General features: G+C 41.8%; 1 protein-coding gene across 1 annotated transcript in view; it reads left to right on the top strand.

Annotated features, from left to right (window-relative positions):
- LOC146776097 (borealin-2-like) overlaps nt 1-23348 on the top strand; it is a 201276-nt gene that overhangs the window by 42265 nt on the left and 135663 nt on the right. The window contains exon 3 of the mRNA XM_085636764.1: nt 20274-20311. Coding sequence (XP_085492890.1) covers nt 20274-20311 — 38 coding nt within the window. The remainder of the gene's footprint in view (nt 1-20273; nt 20312-23348) is intronic.

Here is a 23348-nt window from a genome sequence, read left to right as displayed (position 1 = left end):
TGCGATTTATCGCTTTGAAGGCTTCCACCCAGTCGAGTCCTCTCCTCCCGTCTGAAGTGGAGTATCTGCACTGTTTCACGATGGCGGGCTCCACGCCGCCACAAGTCCCGAGACAGGATGGGATACAGCGGCAGCGGCAACAGCCCAGCCAGTGTCGATGGGGGATCACCACCCCTCCACCCCTCGCAGGCCTCGCTTCGTGGTGGCAATGCCGGAGCCTCCCCACCGCCTCTGAGGGCCGTCACGGCCGGAGCACGAAGTCCCTCTTACGTCTGCCCTCACCTCACCTCCATTCAGGGTGCATAGCGACGTCTGCTTCGTATCAGGGTTCCTGATCTCTCGTGTGTGGCCTGCGCTGTCGCCATCTATGGCTACGCGGCCCTCCGACCCCGGCGATTTCCCGGCCTAGCGTGCTCACGCACGCCGTGACTTTCCCTCGGGATGGTCCGTAGCTTCGCCCGCGGGAGGGAGTACCGCTCCTATCTCCGGATGGCCAGTACAGATCGGTCCAAAATTTTCAGCGAGTGTGCCCACACTCGATCTGCACCGTATGTGATGTTGAGATGTGGGTTTCCATGTATGTGGATGGGCTGGAGGATTAATGAATCGCCCGGCCGGCGAGAGCCTCACAGATGTGCGGCCATGTTGGTCTGGCGTCCTCTAGCGCCCCCGTTAGTTCGGGTTTCTTCCACGTGTAATTGCTGGGCTTCACACAGCTCGAGCCCCAGGTTGCCCCGCATCTTCTTTACAGCTGCACTCTGTTCCATGACCACGCTCATCTGTCTGGGAGCGTTGATCCAGGTGAGGCCTGGATCAACTATTTGAGTATTTCAATATTGCTTTCGTAGGTGCTTATATTTTCTTTCTTATGGGTGGATTCATGCACTAGATTTATGAACTTATTATGCTGTTGTTTTACATGGACTTCGTATATTTGCAAGACTCTTACCCTCCACTTAGTTCTTTCTATGTGAAAAGGGCTCAGGTCAACTTAACCTCCGAGTGGCTGAGAACGTGAACCCTCCCCTCCTCCCCTCCTCCCCCTGTACTGTTACACCCACACTGCCAAAACATTCCTCATATTGCTAAAAATGGTTTGTTTCGGTAGATATACATTCTTATTCGTAAAGTCAGCCTTTACAAGTGTTTTGAAACAAATGAAATGTATGCGAGAGAGAGGCTATGAAGAGATGAGGGGGCACTTTTGCCGGGGATCATGAGGGAATCTCAGTAGGAGGTAATGGGGAGGGTAGGTGAGGAGGGCACCACAAATTATCGCACTGGGCACCAACAGCACTAAAGCTGGCCCTGCTGTGATATATATTCATTCTATTGTTAATTAGGTAATTCTTTTTTTCCATTGATTGTGCAACCAATTTCAATGACTCAGTGGCTGATGTCTCCCATTTTCATGTGTTGAGTGATGTTAAGGGCGGATTTCTGAAGTGCAATGTTCTCCTGACAAGCATGCATTGTTGATCTTTTCAATTCATTAGAGTCCATGAATCTGATTGCTGCTCATTTCACTTTGACAATACGACATATATCACATTATAAATGAGACCTCAAGGGGGCATGCCTTGGGCGGCTTGGTGAATGGCGGCTTGATCTCCTCGCTTCGTGGCATGCTAACTTCGGTTAATGAGGTCTGCAAACTCCCTATAGCACATAAAAAGAAGGAGCTGGTTTGGGAAACTTCAGCGCATCTTAAGAACTTGCCTGCTGCTAGGTTTTGAGGAGTTTACTGGCATTTATCCCCTGATTCACCCGTCTCTCTGATGTGACCTTGTGCATCTCAACAAAATGGGTGACAGACCTAATCTAAGTCGGGCAAGAAGATAAGGACAAGCTCCTCTCCAAATAAGACATTTTTCCTATGGCAATCCTGCTCCCACTGTAATCGCTACAGTGTCTAATCTCCAACGGCATATGTGGGACATTTTTGGGACATTACAATGCTCTATACCAGCTTTGTACTCCCTGTTGCTTTGCCTGACTCCAAGATGGCGCCTCACCGCAACGTTTACCTAGCACCATCGATTTCAATTTCTTGGGATTTTTTCTCTATGGAGGCTCTACTATTAAAAGTTTGGAAAGGTGCATAATATTACCCCTGGATCACACCATGCTACCCTTCCGGCTCTTGCCCTTGATTTGTGCTGGTGCTGTTGCAAAATGTGACCTACTCTTCAACCTCACTGTTAATTTGGTCTTAATTTGTGTTTGTGAGGGCTCCCGGAGCTGATGTGTGAAGTACAGGCAATCCTAGTCTTCTCCCTGAACCTCTCCAATCCCGGTTTCCTCAACATTCTGATCCTATTCAAGTCATAAACGCACTAAAGTGGAACCGCCACTGTCTGACACTCCTATCAAAGGGAAATCTGATATTCACACCACCATGGATATGATTTGCAAAAAGTTCAAAGTGCAGCCTAGCTAAATCCACCAAGGCCAATACTGATGTGATGCAAGACAAATTAAGTGCGATCAGAACTGACATTAACACTAACAACACCAAAGTAACTGCTGCGGAGACACGAATCCGCTTCCTGGAGGACAATGCTATGCTTAAAAACGAGGATGTCCAACAACTACAAACCACAACCAAGAATTGGATGACCGAAATCGTAGGGGAATCTACGGATCTGTGGAGTGGCTGAAGGGTCAGAGGACTCCTCGCTCTCTTTGCTTAAATTTCTTGGAGAAATGGATACCTCAGGTGACACGCCTACATTTTCATAAAGATTTTGAACTAGAAGGTTCCCATCGTGTCCCATCATTCAAGCCCCATAACAAGAATTTTGCATGTTAGATTGTCTGTCACCCGCTTAGATATCAACACACATGTGTAAAAGCAACCATGTTTTGTGAACCGGTCACACAATATTCATTTTGCAAGGCTATTCCAAGTCCACTGTGGAAACTAGGAAAGGTTTCCTTGCCCTCGGGCCTAGATTCAGGAATGCGAATCTCCAGTTATCCTTCGTTGGTCCTGCAACATTGAATTTCCTTGTTGATGGCAAACATCACATCTTCAACAAGTACTGGGATCAATAGGCCTTCCTGGATGAAAAAGAGAATTTTCTAATGGACATTCATCAACCCTCTGTGTCGAAATCATGAGACTTCTCAACAGTTTTACCAAGTGATTGCAAACTCTAGTATTCTTCCACGTTATTGCCATGAGCCCCTATGTGATTTTATGATTTTATTGCTCTTCTATAACAGATAAGTTTCACTACACTACGAACTCTCCAGCGTCAACTGTTCATTGCTTGATATGTACGGTACACCTACATGTTGCACAAGTGGAATTTAAGAGTACCAGGTGTTATGTTAGTGCTTGTGGTTTGCGTCTTCCCACTTTGGTTTCGACATGCATAATATAACCAATATTTCACCTGGATGCTTCTAATTACAGGTTTCTATAAGTTAGCCCCTCAGGTCCGTTGCCTCCTGTGGCATACTTTACTTTGTATTTTGATTGAGGTTTACTGTGGAGCGATTTGCTTGTCTTGCCAAACTGCCATTTGCTTTTCTTGACAAACGGCTCTCACACTTGTTGCATATTGTGAGCCACAATTCATTCAAAGTGTTCTCTTTGATGAAATCTCTGCTGCTATAGTATGTTAGAATATGCAATGTTTCTACTGTTATATTCTGTTTTACGATACAAGCTGCAAGATGACTCTCCTTGCACTCCCGCATCAGCTGGGTTCTCACTCTGCTGTTATCTCCCTCACATTTAGGTGCCGATTCGGATCCTGGAAAAAATTTCCCCATACGAATCGTATCCGGGATTTTTACCGTACGAATCGTACAAGTAGCGTACAAACTGCCAAGTACGATTCGTATGGGAAAAAGTCCATACGAATCGCATTGGGAAAATATCCCCACACGTCCTCGGGTCGGAAAATGTGTCTGACACATCCTCGGACGATTTACCCTACGAATCGGAAAAATGAAGTCCGACTCGTACATACACAGGTGTACATACACAGGTGGGGGTTCGACTCGTACATACACGGGTGTACATACACGGGTGGGGGTTCGACTCGTACATACACGGGTGGGGGTTCGACTCGTACATACACGGGTGGGGGTTCGACTCGTACATACATGGGTGGGGGTTCGACTCGTACATACATGGGTGGGGGTTCGACTCGTACATACATGGGTGGGGGTTCGACTCGTACATACACGGGTGGGGCATTCGACTCGTACATACACGGGTGGGGGTTCGACTCGTACATACACGGGTGTACATACACGGGTGGGGGTTCGACTCGTACATACACGGGTGGGGGTTCGACTCGTACATACACGGGTGGGGGTTCGACTCGTACATACACGGGTGGGGGTTCGACTCGTACATACACGGGTGGGGGTTCGACTCGTACATACACAGGTGTACATACACGGGTGGGGGTACGGCACGTACATCCGCGGGGTCTGGGGGGGGTGTCGGCGCGTACCGGGCCCCCAATTCCGCTCGCATCGCGCCGTACTTCGCTTTTACGGCACTTTTTGGGTGCCATAAAAATATTGCCGTCCGGACTGGTGTCGGTTCGAATCGTACTTCCTTGTTCGTGAAATGGAGCCTGACTGCGTCCCGACGTCCCGTCGGCGCTTTCCCGGATCACATTTGTATGTATATTTTCGTCGGTCGGTGTTTTTTACGATTCGTACGGAAATGGTGTTTCCGTGCGAATCTTACCTCCATGTTTGTAATGTTTTTTTACCGGGTACGAGTCGGACGGAGAAAACCCTCCGACCGACGGTTCGTACCCGGTTTTTCCAGGATCGGAATCGGCACCTTTGTATTTTGGAAGGGTTGGGTGGGTAGACAAGAGGGTGGGGGTTCAGGGTGTGGGTTTGTTTCTTATTTGGTTGTCTTCATTTGTTTATTATTATTTCATTTTACTTCTTGTTTCCTGGCAACTGATTTGACTTGGCATTCCACTTTCTTTCCTTACTGATGTTTACTCATTGGCGTCAATACATTACCATTCAAGTCCTTCTTGAGACGATATTAATTTGACTATACAGCAGTAATTTCCTCTTACATACGCCGGTGTTGCTCTTCGAGAATTTCACCCACTTCACTCAATCCTCCTACACACACGGTCACTGGGACTCGTATCTTAATTTCCTGTATCTCTTAACCATATATACTCTCCTATGGTAGGCTAGCAACCCCCTCGATATGATCTTAAAAATCATCTCCTTAAATGTTAACCATCCAGGTAAACATAAAAAAAACTGAGAATTGCTTATACAAACTAAGTGCAGACATAATCCTGTTATAGCAATCCAGGATTATCTGTAATGAATTATCAAATTTTGGTTGGAGCTGGATTAACACTGCCCTATGTTCGCCAGCCGTCAACAAGAAAAGGATTGTGATTACGCTAATCAATAAGAATTCGGGCCTTTCCTTAGATTCCCACATATCAGACCGTGATGGAAGGGGGATCCTAAATAAATTATCCTAAAATACTAACTCCTTTCATATCCTAAACATCTACGGCTCAAACACTGATGACCCTTATTTCTGGGACTCTCTCAGTACTCCCTTGAGCCAACTTTCTACAGATGGACTACTTATCTTGGGTGGTGACCTCAATCTGTGCATGGATCTCATGATTAATAGACAGTCCAAATTCTCATTGCAACCCTCGAAATCCCACAAATCACTACATAAATTAAGTTCTAGATTAAAATTGCTGGATACCTGGAGATTACAACACCCTGACACCAGGGACCACACTTTCTTCACCAATCCATACATCATACTCCAGAACTGATTACCTTCTAATATCTCAATCACATATGCATCTGATCAACCAATACTCCTGAGGCTAATTTCCGATCACTCAACTATTACTCTATCACTTCTAAGTACCAACGCAAGACCATCTTGTAAAATCTGGAGATTCAATGATGAGTCGGTGTCAGGTTGTCAGCAGCACAACAAAACAAACAACGCCACTAACCTTTTTACAGTGGCCAGCGGAGACGATGGTAGTCGAGAATTTCCCCAATTCTCCTGAACGCAACCCCCAACAGAGGAAAGAGGACACTGCTGTGGGAGGTCGTGCCCCGGGGGAAAGGGATAAAATAACAAACTGTGCTGCAGTTGCCCTCCTACCTCCCTGGTCTGGTCTAGGAGTCCGAATGGCATCCTTCTAGGTTTTGGCACTGCAGTGTAATAAGAAAACAAACAGGTATGAGAAGTACCATACATCAATACACAGATGCGTTCTTGAATGTTAATCCATGCATACTCACCAGGAGCCCTGCAGCTACTCCTTGGGAAACCTGTGTAAAAGCGTTGCTCCAGTAAATGTTTCACCAAGCAAAAATGTAGCCGGGGATACAACCCGGTCTGTATATCGAAGTAATCAAATCAACAAGGGAAGAGGTTGCTAGCCTCTATGTAGGTATGCAGTGAGTCTTTCCTACCGTTTTGAGAGTCACGACAAGAACACTCCAAGGCAGACTGCACAAGTGCTGTTAAATAAACACAGCAAGAGACTAAAATAAGTCTACCCCTGCATTCCGATGCCACGGAAATGCTGAGTAGCGAGCAAGGAGCAAAAATGAGTTCCAGCACGCAGTAATGGTTCTTTGGCCACGAGACTGTGGTAGACGAATCCCGATGTAAATTGCAAATGTAAATTAAACAAAGATGCGGAAGAAAAACAGAAATCACTCCTGTACGCAGTTGCAGTCCCCTGACCGCTGTACCTAACTGAGACAGGGCGCTGATAAATTTCAGCGTACGGGTGAAAACAAAACCGCGGTAATGAAGGACGCGCTCCGGCGCTCCTTCCAAGTGTACCTGCTGTTTTTAGGAAAACAGTCATGGTAGTGAAGGTGGCGCTCCTTCCAACTGTACCTGCTGTTTTCTCCGCTTCAGACGAGCCATGCAAGGAAACGATGACCGGGTCAGCTCCCCGACAGATGATGTTAAAAACAACTCCTCGGGAAACACTGGAGATGCTGGTATTCTTCTAGCTGAAATCCGGTGGGGACACACCATCCGCCATCTTAAATCGCTCTGGAACGGATTGTCAAGCATTTTCCTCACGAGGAGGAGATGCTTAAGTAGGGGCTGCGCTAACCATGTTGCTTTCTGAAATGCCCCAATGCCTGCTGGGCGACGTAGTGCTGCGGTCCCCTGCTCCACTTACGCCCGAGTACTCTCAAACAGAGAAAGCGTTTCAAGCGTGTATGTGCCTGTCTGGCGGTCTCCCTATGTGTGATGGCTACAGTCGGTCAGAGACCCTTCATCCAGAGACCTCATTGAAACTACCATACTAAACGACAACAGAGACCATTTATCCTCAAACACTCCCCACACCCCCTCACGTTTAGGGATGCATTTAAGGCTACAGTCAGAGGCTCTTTAATCAAGTTTCAATTTAGACTGAATAAGTCTCACAATAGCAGTCTTCAAGAGCTTGAGAAAGAAATCCAGGTTCTAGAGGCTTCCCACCTCTCCAACCCAAATTCCCAGACACTCCTTACCCACCATAATTAAAATTAAGAATTAGTAGAATCTTGAGTGAGTGAGCTGGGGTCTGGGTTAACAAACCCAAAAGTCTAAAACTCTTCAAGGCAAATAAGGCCAGTAAGATGTTGGTGTCATGTTTGAAACATAAGCAGTCCAACAAAAGCGTTGCTGTTCCTAAACCTAATCGGAAAGTTATCCACACACATCCCTCAAAAATCTTGGACATCTTCAAAGATTTCTATAAATCTCAATATGATGATGACACTAACTCCTCTTCTGAACAGTGGAGGTACTTCCTAAATAAATTACTCTTGCCTGCCATAACCAATCCGGAGAAAATGACCCTCCACTCACCATTGAGATTAGGTGAAGTTACGGAGGCCATTAGGACTTTAAAACCCCACAAAACTACAGGTCCTGATGGATACTTGGATAACTTTATGAAATATTTGCCTCAATATTCAGCCCCACAGTCCTTGATCTCTTCCAACATTTCTTGGCATCCGGAGCTATAAACGGCACGGCTAGTGAGGCCACCATTGTGTTTATTCCAAAAGTAAATAAAGACCGGACTCTGGCTAAGGCTGAATATACAACAATCAAGAACCCAAAAGTGGTAGTTGAAATAATAACATAAGAAAACAAAGGAGACCAAGGGACATAAATTACGGAGGTCCTGGTGTGTGCATCAATAATCCTTCTGACATTTTCCCTGAGGATATGATCCGCCACCCATATTGAGGGGTGAAGCCTGTTTGGTCCAACAATAAACTGGAAATTGAACAAGTTTTTATAAAAAGTCTGTCCTGAAGAAGGTGATGTCAATCAACTGTAGTCCACTGGGAACGCCGTGTCAACAACTTGTTTTTATTTTTCTGAAAATTATTATATGAAATTGAATGGTTTTTTTATATGCCTTGGAGCTTCATTCCAGTAGTTTGACCTTGCATTGCTAATTCTGATATTCAGCATAAAACAACAAGGTTCTATGTGGTTCCCCATTTGTGATCAAAAGTAAAGTATAAATAACACTAACTTGGGGAAATAGAAAGGATTACTCCATGGTGCAAAGAGGACTCAATCCAAAAAATTGTCATGTGAATTTTCCAGAGGCGTATTTTATGAATTGTTCAGTTTTATCAGAGTTTTTATTATGTATGTGCAATATTTTTTAATAAGAGATCATTTTTACAAAAACACAGACTTTATAGTTTTGCATGTATGTATGCAATGTGTGGTATGTGAGTAGTGGGCAAAACAAAGAGTTACAAGGGGGACAATATTTTGTTGCCACTCACTACTATGCTGCTGTCAAGTGCCTGCAGGCCACTCCTCTACTCTGAGTCGCGCTCACTTGCTGGGCCCCACAGGATGCCAGAGGCCACTCTCTGCGGCCCCCATGCCCAGCACTTCTCTTGATGTATTTTGTCCCAAGTGGGGACTGATTAGGGGCTCAGATCTCTTCTCTTATGGCCCCCTCTCCTCCTCACTCATGTCTGCCTGGATCTCGGCTTCTCTAGTCCGCACAGGCTGTGGACTTTTTTAGCCCGGCACTGCCCAAGCTGTCCACTGTCTCAGGCCGATAACTTCTCCAGAGCAGAAACATTCTTTAAAGGCACTCTGCAACTTCTCACAAGTGCCCTGACACAGATGCTGTGTTGCTTTTGTTAGATTAGGCAGCGGATGGAGGAACTTTAGGCAGGTTATTGAACCCGGCCAGCAGAGATGCACTACAGTTTGGTCATATTGCTATGGGCTCTCTAGCGCTCCCCCCACCCCCCCATAGTGGCGAACCTCTTTAGCATGTTACCAGGTTACCAGCTTCCATTCTGTAAATATTTATTCTTACAGTCCATTTGGTGGCAGGTGCTTGGGGACAGTTTTTTTTTTTTTTGCTGGATTAGTATCTGCATCTACTAGTTTACCACATCTTGTTGTAAGATACGATTTTCTTCCTTGTAAATGCATTCTAGTTCCCTATAAAGAGGACTTATCATTTCTCAATTTCATAACCACATCAGTGGTCAGCACATGATGGTTGTAGGTCTCCCTTATTAACCTTGTGTACATGCATTCCTTCTTATGTATGGCCACACTGAGTCATACCCAGTGGTAGATGATTGATTCATGCTAAAAAATAATTTCTAACTCATTCAATCTTTAAAATAATTTCATATAGCAATGGCTACAGACATCCAACAATTGTGTATACAGGTGAGTTTAGTAACGTATTGGTATCCTAAGCACATTGTTGGTGATTTGGTCACCCCGTTGTTAATGGTCTTTTTGCCTTCATTGACTTGCAATTGAATATTTGATTGCCATTAATTGATAAATCATGGAGAATCTCACTGTTATCTACTCTCCTCCTACAATGTATGTTTCCCAGTGCTTAATTTGTAAAAAAAAAATAAAGTGCCGTGGCCCTTCTCGGAAGGCTCCTGCAGCCTGTACCACCCATACCCAGCCTGCGCTGCTAATGGCCGTACCAGAATAACAATATTAGTGGGGGAGGCACTCGCTTAGTTTAAGAGTAAATCGACGGTAATCTTTTTTTATCTTGAGTCCATTTGAATTGTGCGTGCTTGTGGAGGAGGCATACAACAGTCCGGAATGCCAATCTATTCATCAATATCAGGGTCTATGGGACCCAACCTCCACGCACTGTTGCTTTCTGATATCAGATATTTTAGTAGTTCTCAACTTTTATACATGCAAATTTTATAATGTTCAGTAAAAAATTAATTAAGCAATATTCTGTCGTTGATTCATCTCAATTTTATTCATTGGATGTCCAAAAAATGTTCATTGTATTGATTTCGATTAAAGATCAGTATAATTCAATACTTATAACTGGTTGCCCAATGCATTTCGAGCCTGGTCTGGCTCTTCTTCAGGGGCTCATTCTCTATAACATAAACAACATGAAAATTACAATGATGCGAAAGCGTCATCTTGCACATTTGCTAAGAGTGTACATGCATGATTTAATTTGTGTTATCACTGTGATAGAAAGAGTGTAGCCTGGGAGAACCACACCGGAGGAGTGACTTCGCTGAAAGAGAGTATAACGTGGGAATTGGGGAAGTAAAGTGTAAAACTGATTTAAACCGAGGTGGGATAAAATGTGTACCTTAGTCTTGGGTGTGAATCAGGATTCAGGCTTGAAAAGGTATCGCTTTCTGGAAGATGAAAGTTTCAATCAGTTTACAATTTAGTCTTAGCGCTATCTCTGGGGTATTCACTAATAGAGATTAGTTATTGTGGCGTGGTCAGGGTCTTACCGTTAGCGAGTCGGTACTTTTCCCGAATGCTGTTCAAAATAATAGCGCGACGAAAAAACGGGAGTCCGTTCAAGGATGTTCGTCATATTCGAGTCCCGGGGAGGAAATGTTTAAAAGGGTTCTGGGTTGACAAACGAGGATGCGGAAATCTCGCGATAATGAGAAAAAAACTCGCGTTGATGTGAAAAGGAAAACTGACAAGGGGTTATGGTTGGAGATTTGGTCGCCATCTTGGACAGGGATACTGCTAAGTTGGGAGTACTTTAGGGAAACTTAGTCATGCAGATGATGTTCGGATAAAGTAAAGATGCAAAAATAGCATAAAAATACTCGCGATGTGTTTAGGGGTAAAGCTGACATTTTTAAGAATCGTAAACCTAAGTGCCTCTATTAGAAGGAGAAAAATTAAGAAAAACACGAGAATGGGTATGCGTTGTGTGTTTCTGATAACTGAACTAGTGTGATGTTCATGAATATAGAAATGTAGGTTAAAGTAGTGTGATCCCAGGTGTGCGGATGTTTACATTTAACATGTGAAATAAAACCACGTTCACGTATCCGTATCTGAGCCATATTTAGACATAGTATGTAAATTCATAAATAACAAGTATAGTCAATCTTGTCGTTAATTCCTTTCTCAATCAAGGTGTCAAGTTGTTTGATCCAATAGGTCTCTCTTTGTAAGAGTCTTCTAGTGAGATCTGTGTCTGGGGGTTGTGTTACCCTCTTTAGCACAGAGAACTTGAGCTGGGCGATGCTGTGCTTCTCCTCATTCCAATGTGTGGCTAGACTGCTGTTTTTATTCTGTATCCTGATTGTACTTTTATGTTCTGATATTCGCACTTTAATCTTTCGTTCAGTTTTTCCAACGTATAGTTTTCCGCAAGGACACTTGATGTAGTAAACTAGTCAATTGAATTGCAATCAGAATTGTGATAAAGTTGGATTTTTTCTCCAGTTAGTGGATGGTGTAGTATGTTCCCTATTATGACGTTATTACAATGAACACAGTTCTGACATCTGCTCATCCCTTTGTAGTTGGTGAGACGATGCTTGGTGGGTGTGTTGATGATTTCTTTGATATTTTTAGATCGTTTATACGCAAACATGGGTTGATCTTTGAAAATATTGTTGAAATCCGGTTCATTCTGTAGCATTTCCCAGCGTTTAGTTATGATGTTTTTCACTTGTCCAGAAACGGTTGAGTACTTAGAAACGAATATTTGTCGTGATGACTGTTTGCGAGGTCGAAGTTGTAGTAGACTTTCTCTTGTGTGTTCAGAAGTGCGTAGTTGGGCTTGTTTTATCACTTCTTCAGAATATCCTCTGTTTAGATACATCTGTCGTTGATATGCCGTGTGTTTTTCTGTATCCTCTGGGTTTGAACAGATCCTTTTAATCCGTAGAAATTGTGAAAGTGGTAAATTCTGTTTCAAACTGTTGGGATGAAAGCTCTGAAAATGAAGCGCGCTATTGACATCAGTTTCTTTCTTAAATACTTCAGTTTTTATCGGTCCTTTTTCTTTCGTGAGGGACACATCAAGGTAAGAAATTTTATTAGGGTTGATTGAATAAGTAAACTGAATGTGTTCATTTATTTGATTCAGGTTTTTAATCTTCTCTTCAAGCAGCTCCTGAGTGTTTATCCAGAGAATTAATATGTCATCAATGAACCTGCAGTATAGCAGCGAGTTGCTGGTCCATTCAGTGTCATTGTATATGTGATCTGCTTCAAATTTGGCCATAAAGGTATTTGCATACGCTGGAGCCCCGGCGAAGCCCATAGAAGTTCCTTGTTGTTGTAAAAAAAAAAAGGTTGTCGTTCCAGTAAAAATAGCTGTGATGAAGACGGAAGTGTAAAAGTTCAAGAATGAAAACTTTATCCGCACTGAGTGAGGATTGTCGCAGTAGGGCCCACTCTACTGACTCCATGCCTGCTATGTGTGGTATAGAGGTATACAATGATTTAACATCTATGGTGCAGAACATCATGTCATTTGTAGGTGTTACCATCTCAAGTTTTTGTAGAAAATCCTTCGTATCTTTTATGTATGACTGCCATCCTTGGACAAAGGGTTGTAAGAAATAGTCTATATAGTGACCAAGAGGTTCGAAAATGGTACCGCATCCTGTTACAATTGGTCGCATAGGTGGATTGAATAGGTTTTTGTGGATCTTCGGAAGCATGTACAATGTGGGTTTCCGAGGATATTCCACCTTGAGATACTGTTTAGTTGCGGTACTTATCCATCCCATTTCAAACGCTTTTTCTAGAATACTTTCTAAGGTGATTTTTAGGTCTGTTATAGGGTCTTGATCAAGTTTCAAATATGTTTGAGAGTCTGACACATGTTCTTGGACAGCGCTGACATAAAAGGAGCGGTCCATTATGACAATGGCGCCTCCTTTATCAGCTCTCTGAATCTGTATTTCAGTGTTGTTTTGAATTGACTTTAATGTGGAGATTTCAAATTTGGTTAGATTGTTTCTCTTGGATTTGTTGGAATATAATTGTTGTAGGTCTTTTCTCACTAGATTGTCAAATAGGTCCAATATTTTATGGGAGACAGGTGCTTGATATTTGGATTTAGGTCGAAATTCCAAAAATTCTTTTTCCTCTTCTTCTTTCTTAGATGGTAATACATTTGTGAAGAAATGTCTTAGTCGCAATATTCTGGTAAATTTAAAGAGAGCTAATTCACATTCGAGTAGATTGGTATTGTGAGTGGGAACATATCCTAGTCCTTTGTTTAGTATTTGGATTTGTGATGTGGTGAGATCCTTAGATGAAATGTTCACTACTAGGTTTGCTTCTGACTCCGTGTTCGTGCTGGTTTTATGATGGCTTCTCCTGGTTTTACGTTTTTTGATGGACCTGGTGGTTGATTTGAATCTTGATCCCTGGCTAAAAAATGTATGGTACTTGGTTTATGCTATTTTTGCATCTTTACTTTATCCGAACATCATCTGCATGACTAAGTTTCCCTAAAGTACTCCCAACTTAGCAGTATCCCTGTCCAAGATGGCGACCAAATCTCCAACCATAACCCCTTGTCAGTTTTCCTTTTCACATCAACGCGAGTTTTTTTCTCATTATCGCGAGATTTCCGCATCCTCGTTTGTCAACCCAGAACCCTTTTAAACATTTCCTCCGCGGGACTCGAATATGACGAACATCCTTGAACGGACTCCCGTTTTTTCGTCGCGCTATTATTTTGAACAGCATTCGGGAAAAGTACCGACTCGCTAACGGTAAGACCCTGATCACGCCACGATAACTAATCTCTATTAGTGAATACCCCAGAGATAGCGCTAAGACTAAATTGTAAACTGATTGAAACTTTCATCTTCCAGAAAGCGATACCTTTTCAAGCCTGAATCCTGATTCACACCCAAGACTAAGGTACACATTTTATCCCACCTCGGTTTAAGTCAGTTTTACACTTTACTTCCCCCAATTCCCACGTTATACTCTCTTTCAGCGAAGTCACTCCTCCGGTGTGGTTCTCCCAGGCTACACTCTTTCTATCACAGTGATAACACAAATTAAATCATGCATGTACACTCTTAGCAAATGTGCAAGATGACGCTTTCGCATCATTGTAATTTTCATGTTGTTTATGTTATAGAGAATGAGCCCCTGAAGAAGAACCAGACCAGGCTCGAAATGCATTGGGCAACCAGTTATATGTATTGAATTATACTGATCTTTAATCGAAATTAGTACCAGAATAACACCTAACCATCGCACTCCTGCAAGTGTGACAGTTCAGACTATTTCAGGCCATACAGAGCTATAATAATGGCATGAGAGGCTAGAATTATTCATTTTCAATGTATTTTGACTTAATAAACATGTTGTTGTACTCTGCTCAAAATTAAGAAAAGACAGGGCCACCATGGGGTGGACTGTCACTATAGCCGGTGCTGACAATTAAGTGCCGGTGCTGAGTGCTGGAAACCACCATCGCAAATTAAGCACTGATGTTTACCAAAAATGAAGATCCCCCCATAGGTATTTACTGTTCAATATTGCTCCTAACTTCACCTCCACTCTTCAACACGTCAAATAAAATAGGTGCCCTCCCAAACAACCAACTGTTGCCTTACTTTACCTGTCCACATATACTGAACACCAAGTAGACTTGTGGCTACATTCACCTGAACCCCAGGAAGGGCACTGTATTTTTGCCTATGGAATGTTCAGTCTGTTTGAAACAAAATGTCCCTTTCTTTACTGAGGTAAGTTTATTAAACTCTTTTTGGATAAAACTCAATTATTTTTATAAAATGAAATCAAACTATTTTAAAGTTCAGATCGTGTATATAAAATGTGCTGTGCTAACAAGTGAATACCTTAAATGGATCGCAGAAGGCCTTTAGTTACTTAATGTAAAATGTTGCTCACTTCTGAAACTATTCATTTAAAATGTTAAGTTACTGTAACATTCTAATTTCCGTAGTCCTATATTGAATGGTTTGCTTAACATTTTTTGTGGTCCAATTCAGACATCTTGCCTTTGAACATGATTTTATTTTATGTTCTCTAATGCAAGTATTGAATCAGTAAATGTTTAATCCAAGACGAACTGTGACTTTATGCTTTAAAGACTCTACTTGCGGAACACACAAATGGTAGATCTTGCTGAAAGTGCTATTTTTTTTTAACTGCTTGTATACTCTTGAAAATCTATTTTGATGAACTTTAAAACATGTGATTCCTAAAATATGTTTGCATAGATCAGGAATTTAACTTTGCTACTATAGAACCAGTTTTGAGTTAGTCCTTTTTTGTAATCAGAAAATTAAGTCATACATACTTATTTAACTAAAGGTTTTTTCAGACCTTGAGGAAAGACTAAATTATGAATTATAATTCCCTACGTACACCTTTAGGGTAAAATTGACTTCACCAGACCTTTCTTTTTTATGTGTATTTCCAGAATAATTACCCCAACGAATCATCAGCACGTTTTCAGAAACTGTTACAATACATTAAGAGATTACTTTGCATGTTATAATGACAGCTAGTTTGCACAGTCCTTTTTACTTGATGCAATTTTATGTTCCTGTCGACCGAAACAACTGAGCAATACAGTAGTATCAATGTAAACTTTGCCTCAACATTTCAAAGGGGCAAACTCGTTTGTGCAGAACATTTGCTTGAAATGAGTAAGCCAGTTACATCTCTCCACCTTAAATTAATGCTACTTAAAGCAAGATTTCCAGCTTAAAGAAATTACCCCTCATTTTGTATTATTTGGTCAAATCCTGTGCTTAATTTGAGCCGGTGATTTCGAGTGCTCAGCACTGGCTCTTAATTGTCAACACCAGTACTTATGAGAGTCTGACACATGGTTGCGCTGTTTATCTAACTTAGAGACGAGCATAACTACAGTGGTTTATTAATTCAATATTCATAAAAAATTACAAATACCTGCCGCCAAAGCCATTCTTTTTGCTTTGGGGTGCCTGGAATACTCTATATTGTCACACTTGTAGGAGTGCGATGGTAAGTGGTTGTGTTGCAGCACAGAACTGACAGCAGCAATGGGCGGTGCAAGCAGATGTGGTCTCATGTCGAGGGCCAGGACATGAGCACTGGCTAAATGTAGTGTCAATCCACATGCAAATCAGTGGAAAATATTTATATCATCACTAAAAGACTCTGACTTTACTTGTGGTATGATTCATAAATAATGTATTCATTTTGTTATATTCATATAGGGAAAACAATATTTGAAGCTTTCTAAGCTTCCATTATTATTCAAGATATTGGCATACTTGGTGTACAGACTACCTACCACATATTGTTCCTATAACCGTCTTCTGTATCTTCTCCACTCATACTATGTGTCCTTCACTCAACTGTTGTTCAGCTTTTTTTTTATCTGAATGGAAGTGTTTATTACTGTTTTCCCAGTATGACCTGAGGTACTAAAAATGAGAAAGGTAAAAAAAAAAGAAAATGGCCGTCTACACTGATTCCATACAACTAATGTATTCCTAGACTTAATTACACTCACTAAATAAGATTGGCCTAGTGACCTGCTTTTTGATTTACATATTGATATTCATTCTCCCTATTGGACAAACACTTGACTTTGCTACAAGAACCCTAATTAGCCTTCCCTCACACACTCCCACCACATCCTTTTGACAAAGTTGGGTAGCTCGGGGCAAATAAAAAAAAAAAACGGCCTTTACGTTTGTGACGCTAGTTTTCAAAGTCATACTTGGCATATTCTCCTTTTTACATGCTTGACATCTTAACTCACAATACAACTTTCAGTTTTGGTTGCACCACTATTCCGCAGTGCTGCTTCCAGGTTCCAAACCCTATATGTGCTCTTGACTCACCACTGGAGCTTCCTGATATGCAGACGTGCAACTCGTGCACCTGAAAGGTCCTCCTCCTGCAATTAAGAGTAACTTATGTAGCTCATTGTTTAAAAGAAACTGTCCCTTTGCGGTATAATCTAATTGCTTATCTGTAGACTCCGTATGCAACGAGGAAAGGACCTAGCGGTCGAAATATGTGACGAATATCTGGTAAAACTGGAAGCCAGATCGGATGACTGAGCACCCTGAATATGTGGAATGGATGAGATAGATGACCTTTCATGACTATGCATGGGGACAGTTGCAATGTGGTTGGGTATTGCCTTTTTAGGGGCATGTGAGATTGTATATGCAGGGTTGGAGCTTGCGCCTAGAGGGTGTTGTCAGTAATGTGGATTAGAATGTTGCCAGAAACATGCTGCGGTGGTGAAGTTATGCAAATTTACCTTTAGAGAGGTAGATTGGTAGAAGTGTTGCTTTGGTTCCCAGTACATGTTACATAGGATATTATCATTAAACCGCTTGTTGTTAAATATTAGTTTCCTGGGCCAGAACACTGGGAAATAACGGTGTTAGATACATGTCCTAAATCTCTTCTAATCTTGAATGCTACAGATATGTACAGACTGATGTATTACTTTACTGTGCAAGTAGTATTTAGTGATCTGCAGTAGAAAATTAAAATAAATACTGGGGAAAAACTAAATTGCTTATCCACCAAATCTACTTACTATGCTACGTAGCACTACATGTTGTTTTTTTCTGATGTGAATATTATTGTTACTTAAATAATTCTATTATTTAGAATTCACTGCCAAAGCAGTTAATGGGATGTGGGTGTAAAGGCTGGGAATGCAGTAGGTAGGTTCAAAAGGTGGAAACATCATGGTGACTAGGTGTGGTTGTCACCTCTAACTTCATTATTTGGTGTCCTTGAAAAAAAATATTTTATGAAGGATCTTACTACATCCCAATTTATTTTATAAACAAAATGAACTGAAGCAATTGGTGTATGTCCCAATAGCAATTGTAACACGCCTCAAAGTATTTTCATACACAATCAACTACTTTGCTCCTAGTGATGTGTGTTTCCTGCATGGCCCATTGTAGTTTTGCGTATGTTAGCCTAATTGTGCACGTTGTGGCAGCATTTTCCTTTGCATACATTACTATATAAACACCTTTGCTTTTGTGCCACATTGTATTTTCACACACAACCTGCATATATTTTCGTGTTTCGTTCCTTTCATGGGATTTAGTCTGAACACCATAGACCAGGTCAAACTACAATGCCCCTTGTTATTCTGTCAGGTCAGACACTAGCACCTAAAACACGATAATGCAGCTGCTGTATCAGCATACATGTCTTGTCATCTAACCGAGCACAGGAGTTCAAAACACACACACTGAGAGAAGGTCCTGAGGCAAAATTACCACGTTAGCTGAGATGTAGAACGTCCATCGATGCATGCTAAGGTACAGGGTCCACCACTTATCCCGGAGATCTTTGATATATAATCATTAGTATCAGAGGGGGTGTTCAGGCTAATCTGTCTTGTAACATGACTGGGCTTTTTATGGTATCTTGTATGTTAACAATGCAAGCAATATTTTTGCTGTACATTTGTTTTCTAATTGTGGTGTAAATTTTGCATCTTAGAGCACAATAGTTTAAATATTTTAAACTTCCTTTGTGTCTCCTGTTTATCTTATTACGGACAAGTGAGAGGGAGAAAGGGTGTGTCCTGTTACTGCGATCCCTGTGAAGTTCGAGAGTGTTGTGTTTTAGGGTGCCAACTCACTTGTTTCTCTGGTAAGGTGATGAGAGCAAGTTGAGGCACTATAGCTAGTCTGACTCTGATTTATAGATACTGAGGTAGTATGGTGACTCGGTCCCTACATGAAGATGTTCTATGGTTCCAAGCATAGTTTTGTTCCCGAGCAGAATCCCTGCAAACGAGCAACTCTCCCATCTGTACTGAGTCACAATGGGTGAATTAATTAGCAATCATTGCCAAGAATTATTTGATAGTTTGTATCATAATGTCTGTTTTAGCAGCTGACTGGAAAACCTCTGTGTGAAAATTTCCATATTACTGTCCTGTTGGAATTTGATATCCTGTCTTCCGAAATCTGCAACAGACGCTATAGAAATCCTTTTTGGTATATTATCTGCTCAATACTGGATGGTTCACACGCTCTGTTGATGGCAGACATGAACCCTCATTTCAATGGCTCCTCTCCCCTTACCTCGTACTTTTAATAAACTATTTCCACTTTTTCATCGATCTTTTTGCCATAATTTTGTCCTCCCAAATAAAAGCTCATATATAATCTACTTCAACCTCTGATTTGCTTTTCTGCACCTATGCGCTCGCTGGACACATCTGAGCATCAATGCAGCACCTCCAAGATTTGCTTAAAAGCTAATAAATCCCCTTTTGATTTCTTTTGTGTGAGTCTCAATAGTTTAGTTGGAAAATAGACTTGAACATGAACATACATTCAGATGTCGATTTCCTTTGAATCATTGTAGTTTAATAATTTTTTTTAATTAAAAGTATGTCTAACCCGCAACATTTAATGTACTTCCCAAATTTCAAGCACTAGTTAGATCTCCCTCAGTAAGACCAATAGTTGCTGGTATAGGTAATCTGAAAGAAAATGTGTACAAGTTGCCATCTTTCTGTATTGTGCTTCTTGGGTGTGTGCAGTAAGTTTCAAAAAGAAAGTCAATGTTTGAAGTACTCTCACTAGCACTGCAGGGAAGATTAAAATCTACACTGCAGTGCACAAAAGTGAAGAGCAGACAATGGGAGCCAAGATTTCGCTATAATCTGTTGTACTTCGCAATGCTCCCCATCAGCTCCTATCATTTCTCCATAGAGCAGTCATTACGTGGGCCATTGAGAGCCCTACTGCCTCTCTTCCAGAGGCGCTGCCCATTAAAAACACAGGATCTTGGTGGATGGCCATCTAGTATTCCCTTGCATCGACCAACCGCCCGCGTTATTCTCCTGTCCATCATGATCCATTTCTCGTTTATTAGTAATAAAATAAGTGTCTTGTCTTTGCATCTTCTCTTAAAGCTGCTACTGATGTTAACTGGTGTCTTTGGTTCCTCGCAGGTACATTTGGGGAGGAGGCGGCTGCTGCGGCGTGTGCGGTAGGTAACAATTGGAAATGCATCCTTTGCATGAGTCAAAAGCCTGAGATTGGTGCTAAAATGCGTAGTTCAAGCTGCATTCTTCTATTTATAGGTCTTGGGATTGCGAGAAGTAATTTTCGTCTCTTGTTATCCATACAGTGTTTGCTTACTTCATGTCATGTTGAGGCAGACCTCTTGCTGATTGTGTTCTACATTTTCAGTATTATGAAGTAACCCACCAGAACATTTGGTAGATTTGATAATGTACAATGTTTCAGCATTATTCTGTGTCTAATTTCTTTTTTCCCTTTCTTTATTTCTGGGGAGGCTGCCTTACTTCTTGCATCATCTTAATTGTGTCCCTATTGCCGCATGTTTAATACATTCTTATTGTAGGTACAGCACACTAATACCTGGTGGCGCAACCCACACTCTATAAAGCTATTAAATATTCTCTGCTGGCTTCTTTATCTGCCCTGAACAGGTCGTTTAACAAGTAACTAATACAAATATATGTAGTAGGACAATTGTCCTTCAGTGCTATTTGATGCTTTGTTAAATTATATTAAAACCGATCATTCAGGCTTCCATCAGGGAGTAATGCACCATTTTTTTATTTTCAAAAGATGCAGCCTTTTACTCCCAGGCAGATCTCCCAGGGTACTGCTTACCAGGCCCATGTTCCCTCTACTCAAGATTATCTCAAACTGTGGGTCATGAAAGTCCATGCAATAAAGATACATTTACATTCTGTACTTATCACATTTGCTGTGCTTGTAAGACAGAGGTCAAATGTCCGGCTATGCCTTTTGACAAATTAGTGCTTCTGTTATTCATCAAGGGGCTTGGTGTTTACAAACTCTTCTTACTTTACAGTCGGAGAAAGTAAAGTGAATTAAGTGACAGTCTTGCTGGGGTACAGGGAGTGTGAAAGGAAAGGCTGTAGTATGTAATGTTTTTATAATACACAACAAAATGTAATCCCTGTAAATGAACTGTACACATTCAGCAGTTATGAAAGGAAAAATCAAGCACTTTTTTTGTAATCCTGAAGTATGATAGAAACCAAGATTTTAACAAGATCCAAACAAACCGAGACATTTAACTTGGTGATGATCAAATGATAAATCTTCACTGAAACCCTTTTCCCACACAATATCGACTGTGTGCAGTATAGCTTTATCAATAAAACTGTATGCCTGTCCAAATTTAGTGGCCATTCCAGTGGAAAAATGTGCTCTCTGTAAATGACCGTGTGCTACTATACAATGCATTAGTTACATAAAAAAATTGCCAGCCTCGTGTCCATTAAAGGTAGGTGGAACGCAAAGGTTTTTAGTTTTGAAAATGTGCTGTGGTTCCAGAAAGTTTGGGAACCACTGCCCAACTTAATCTTATTTCCTGTCCCTTAGGCTTCCCACAAGTACAACTGCAGTTGGATTGCAATTTTGTACTAAACTCTAAATGTATTGCCATTAGTGCCTGTGGCTATGGCTTTTCTATCTTTATCACTAGAATCTCCGTTTTCCCATTGTACCTTCCTTCTCCTCCCCGCTGCTAAGAAGGATACCTGGCTCTCTTTAGCGTAATAGCTGTCTATTGATGCCCTTCCATTTAGACGCTTTTATATCCCACGCTTTGTGTTTTTCCCCCCCCCCTGATGTAGTTGCACTCGGCATCCTACGTTACTGCCTTCCTTTGTTTATGGCTGAATAGCAGGTGAACAGGTTATAAAATCCTTACCAGTCATTCAAAGGAAACCTGCAAGAGGCATATTTACAAGCAATTAACTTGCAGCTCAGCGTTTTATTGTTCTCATTGCCGTATACATTGAAACCTTACAGCCAATAGTAAATTACCACCATGTTCTCTAATTTTTTCTAATTAACCCCTTCGGTGCCCGCCCCTTTCCCCGCCCTGTGCCGGCCGTTACATTAGCGGGCGGGGTTTGTGACGAGCTGGACTCGTCATGGGCACAGCGCCACCGCGGCCCATGACGAGTCCAGCTCGTCACGGGCACCGAAGAGGTTAACAGCTATTATTTAACAGGATTTGTGAACGATGAAAGATGCTAAATCTGGTTATAAAATGCAAAGTTTCCAACTTTAAATGCATACACCACCCTAACTACGAACGAAGATACCTGGATCTTGGAGAAAGATCTACTTTAGAGCAAGATGTACCATGAAAGTGCAACTTATTTTCAGAGGTCGGCCGCAGTCAACATACCACACACTTCTTTTCTATTTTTTTCCTCTCTGGCTTTTGTGTTCAATTGAGAACTTTAAAATGAAAACGCCTTCTGCCTGTCCTTATCATGAGCCTTCTGTGTTCAGCATTTCAGGCCGCCATGGGCCAGCGAGGGTGACTCTGACCCAGATCACTTTTCCTCTCGGCTGATGTTTGTCCTAGGTTTCCTATTATCTTACCCTCCTCACTACTGTGCTCTTGGCTAAAATTGAGGGCAATGGCAGAAGTTTTCTAGTTGTTGGAAGATGCATGATGTGGCCTGCTGGAAGAGCGAGAGCGAACAGCACTGCTGATCACAAAGCTGACTACAGGTCTAGTGACTTTGGTTATGTGATTCTGCTACTTGCCTGTAATAAGCCATTATTGGTAAATTTTAAATTTTCTTATTATCCGGTAGTTCCCAGAAAACCCTTTTTAATCTGAAAATAAGTGAGATTATACTGTCTGGGATTTTAGTTTATTCTAGTCTGCTGATTAACCAGAAAAAAAGGGAATGTGTACATCGCTAAGCCCATGAACGAGGACCAACTAATCTCAAGAGGCAGGCGTGGCACGCTGGCCATTGTTGTACTTAATATCTTCATTTGTAACTTCAGTTACCTGGCCGAAGCATCCTCCCCTTGCCAAAAAACCAAACGCCGAAGATCTGCCTCACAAAAGTGTGGTCTCACTTTGTGCAAGTTGGTTGACTTCAATCTGGTATTTCTCTTTTTTTTCTTCTTCAAGGTCTGGTGAGACTTAAACCCCCTCACATTCAATTCTACCTCTGGCTTCCAATCACATTGTAAATGGAACATCCAACCAA

The sequence above is a fragment of the Triturus cristatus genome, chromosome 12, assembly GCF_964204655.1.
Source record: "Triturus cristatus chromosome 12, aTriCri1.1, whole genome shotgun sequence".
Taxonomy (NCBI): domain Eukaryota; kingdom Metazoa; phylum Chordata; class Amphibia; order Caudata; family Salamandridae; genus Triturus; species Triturus cristatus.
The sequence above is the reverse complement of the archived record's forward strand: the minus strand, read 5'-3'. Positions and strand labels throughout refer to the sequence as shown.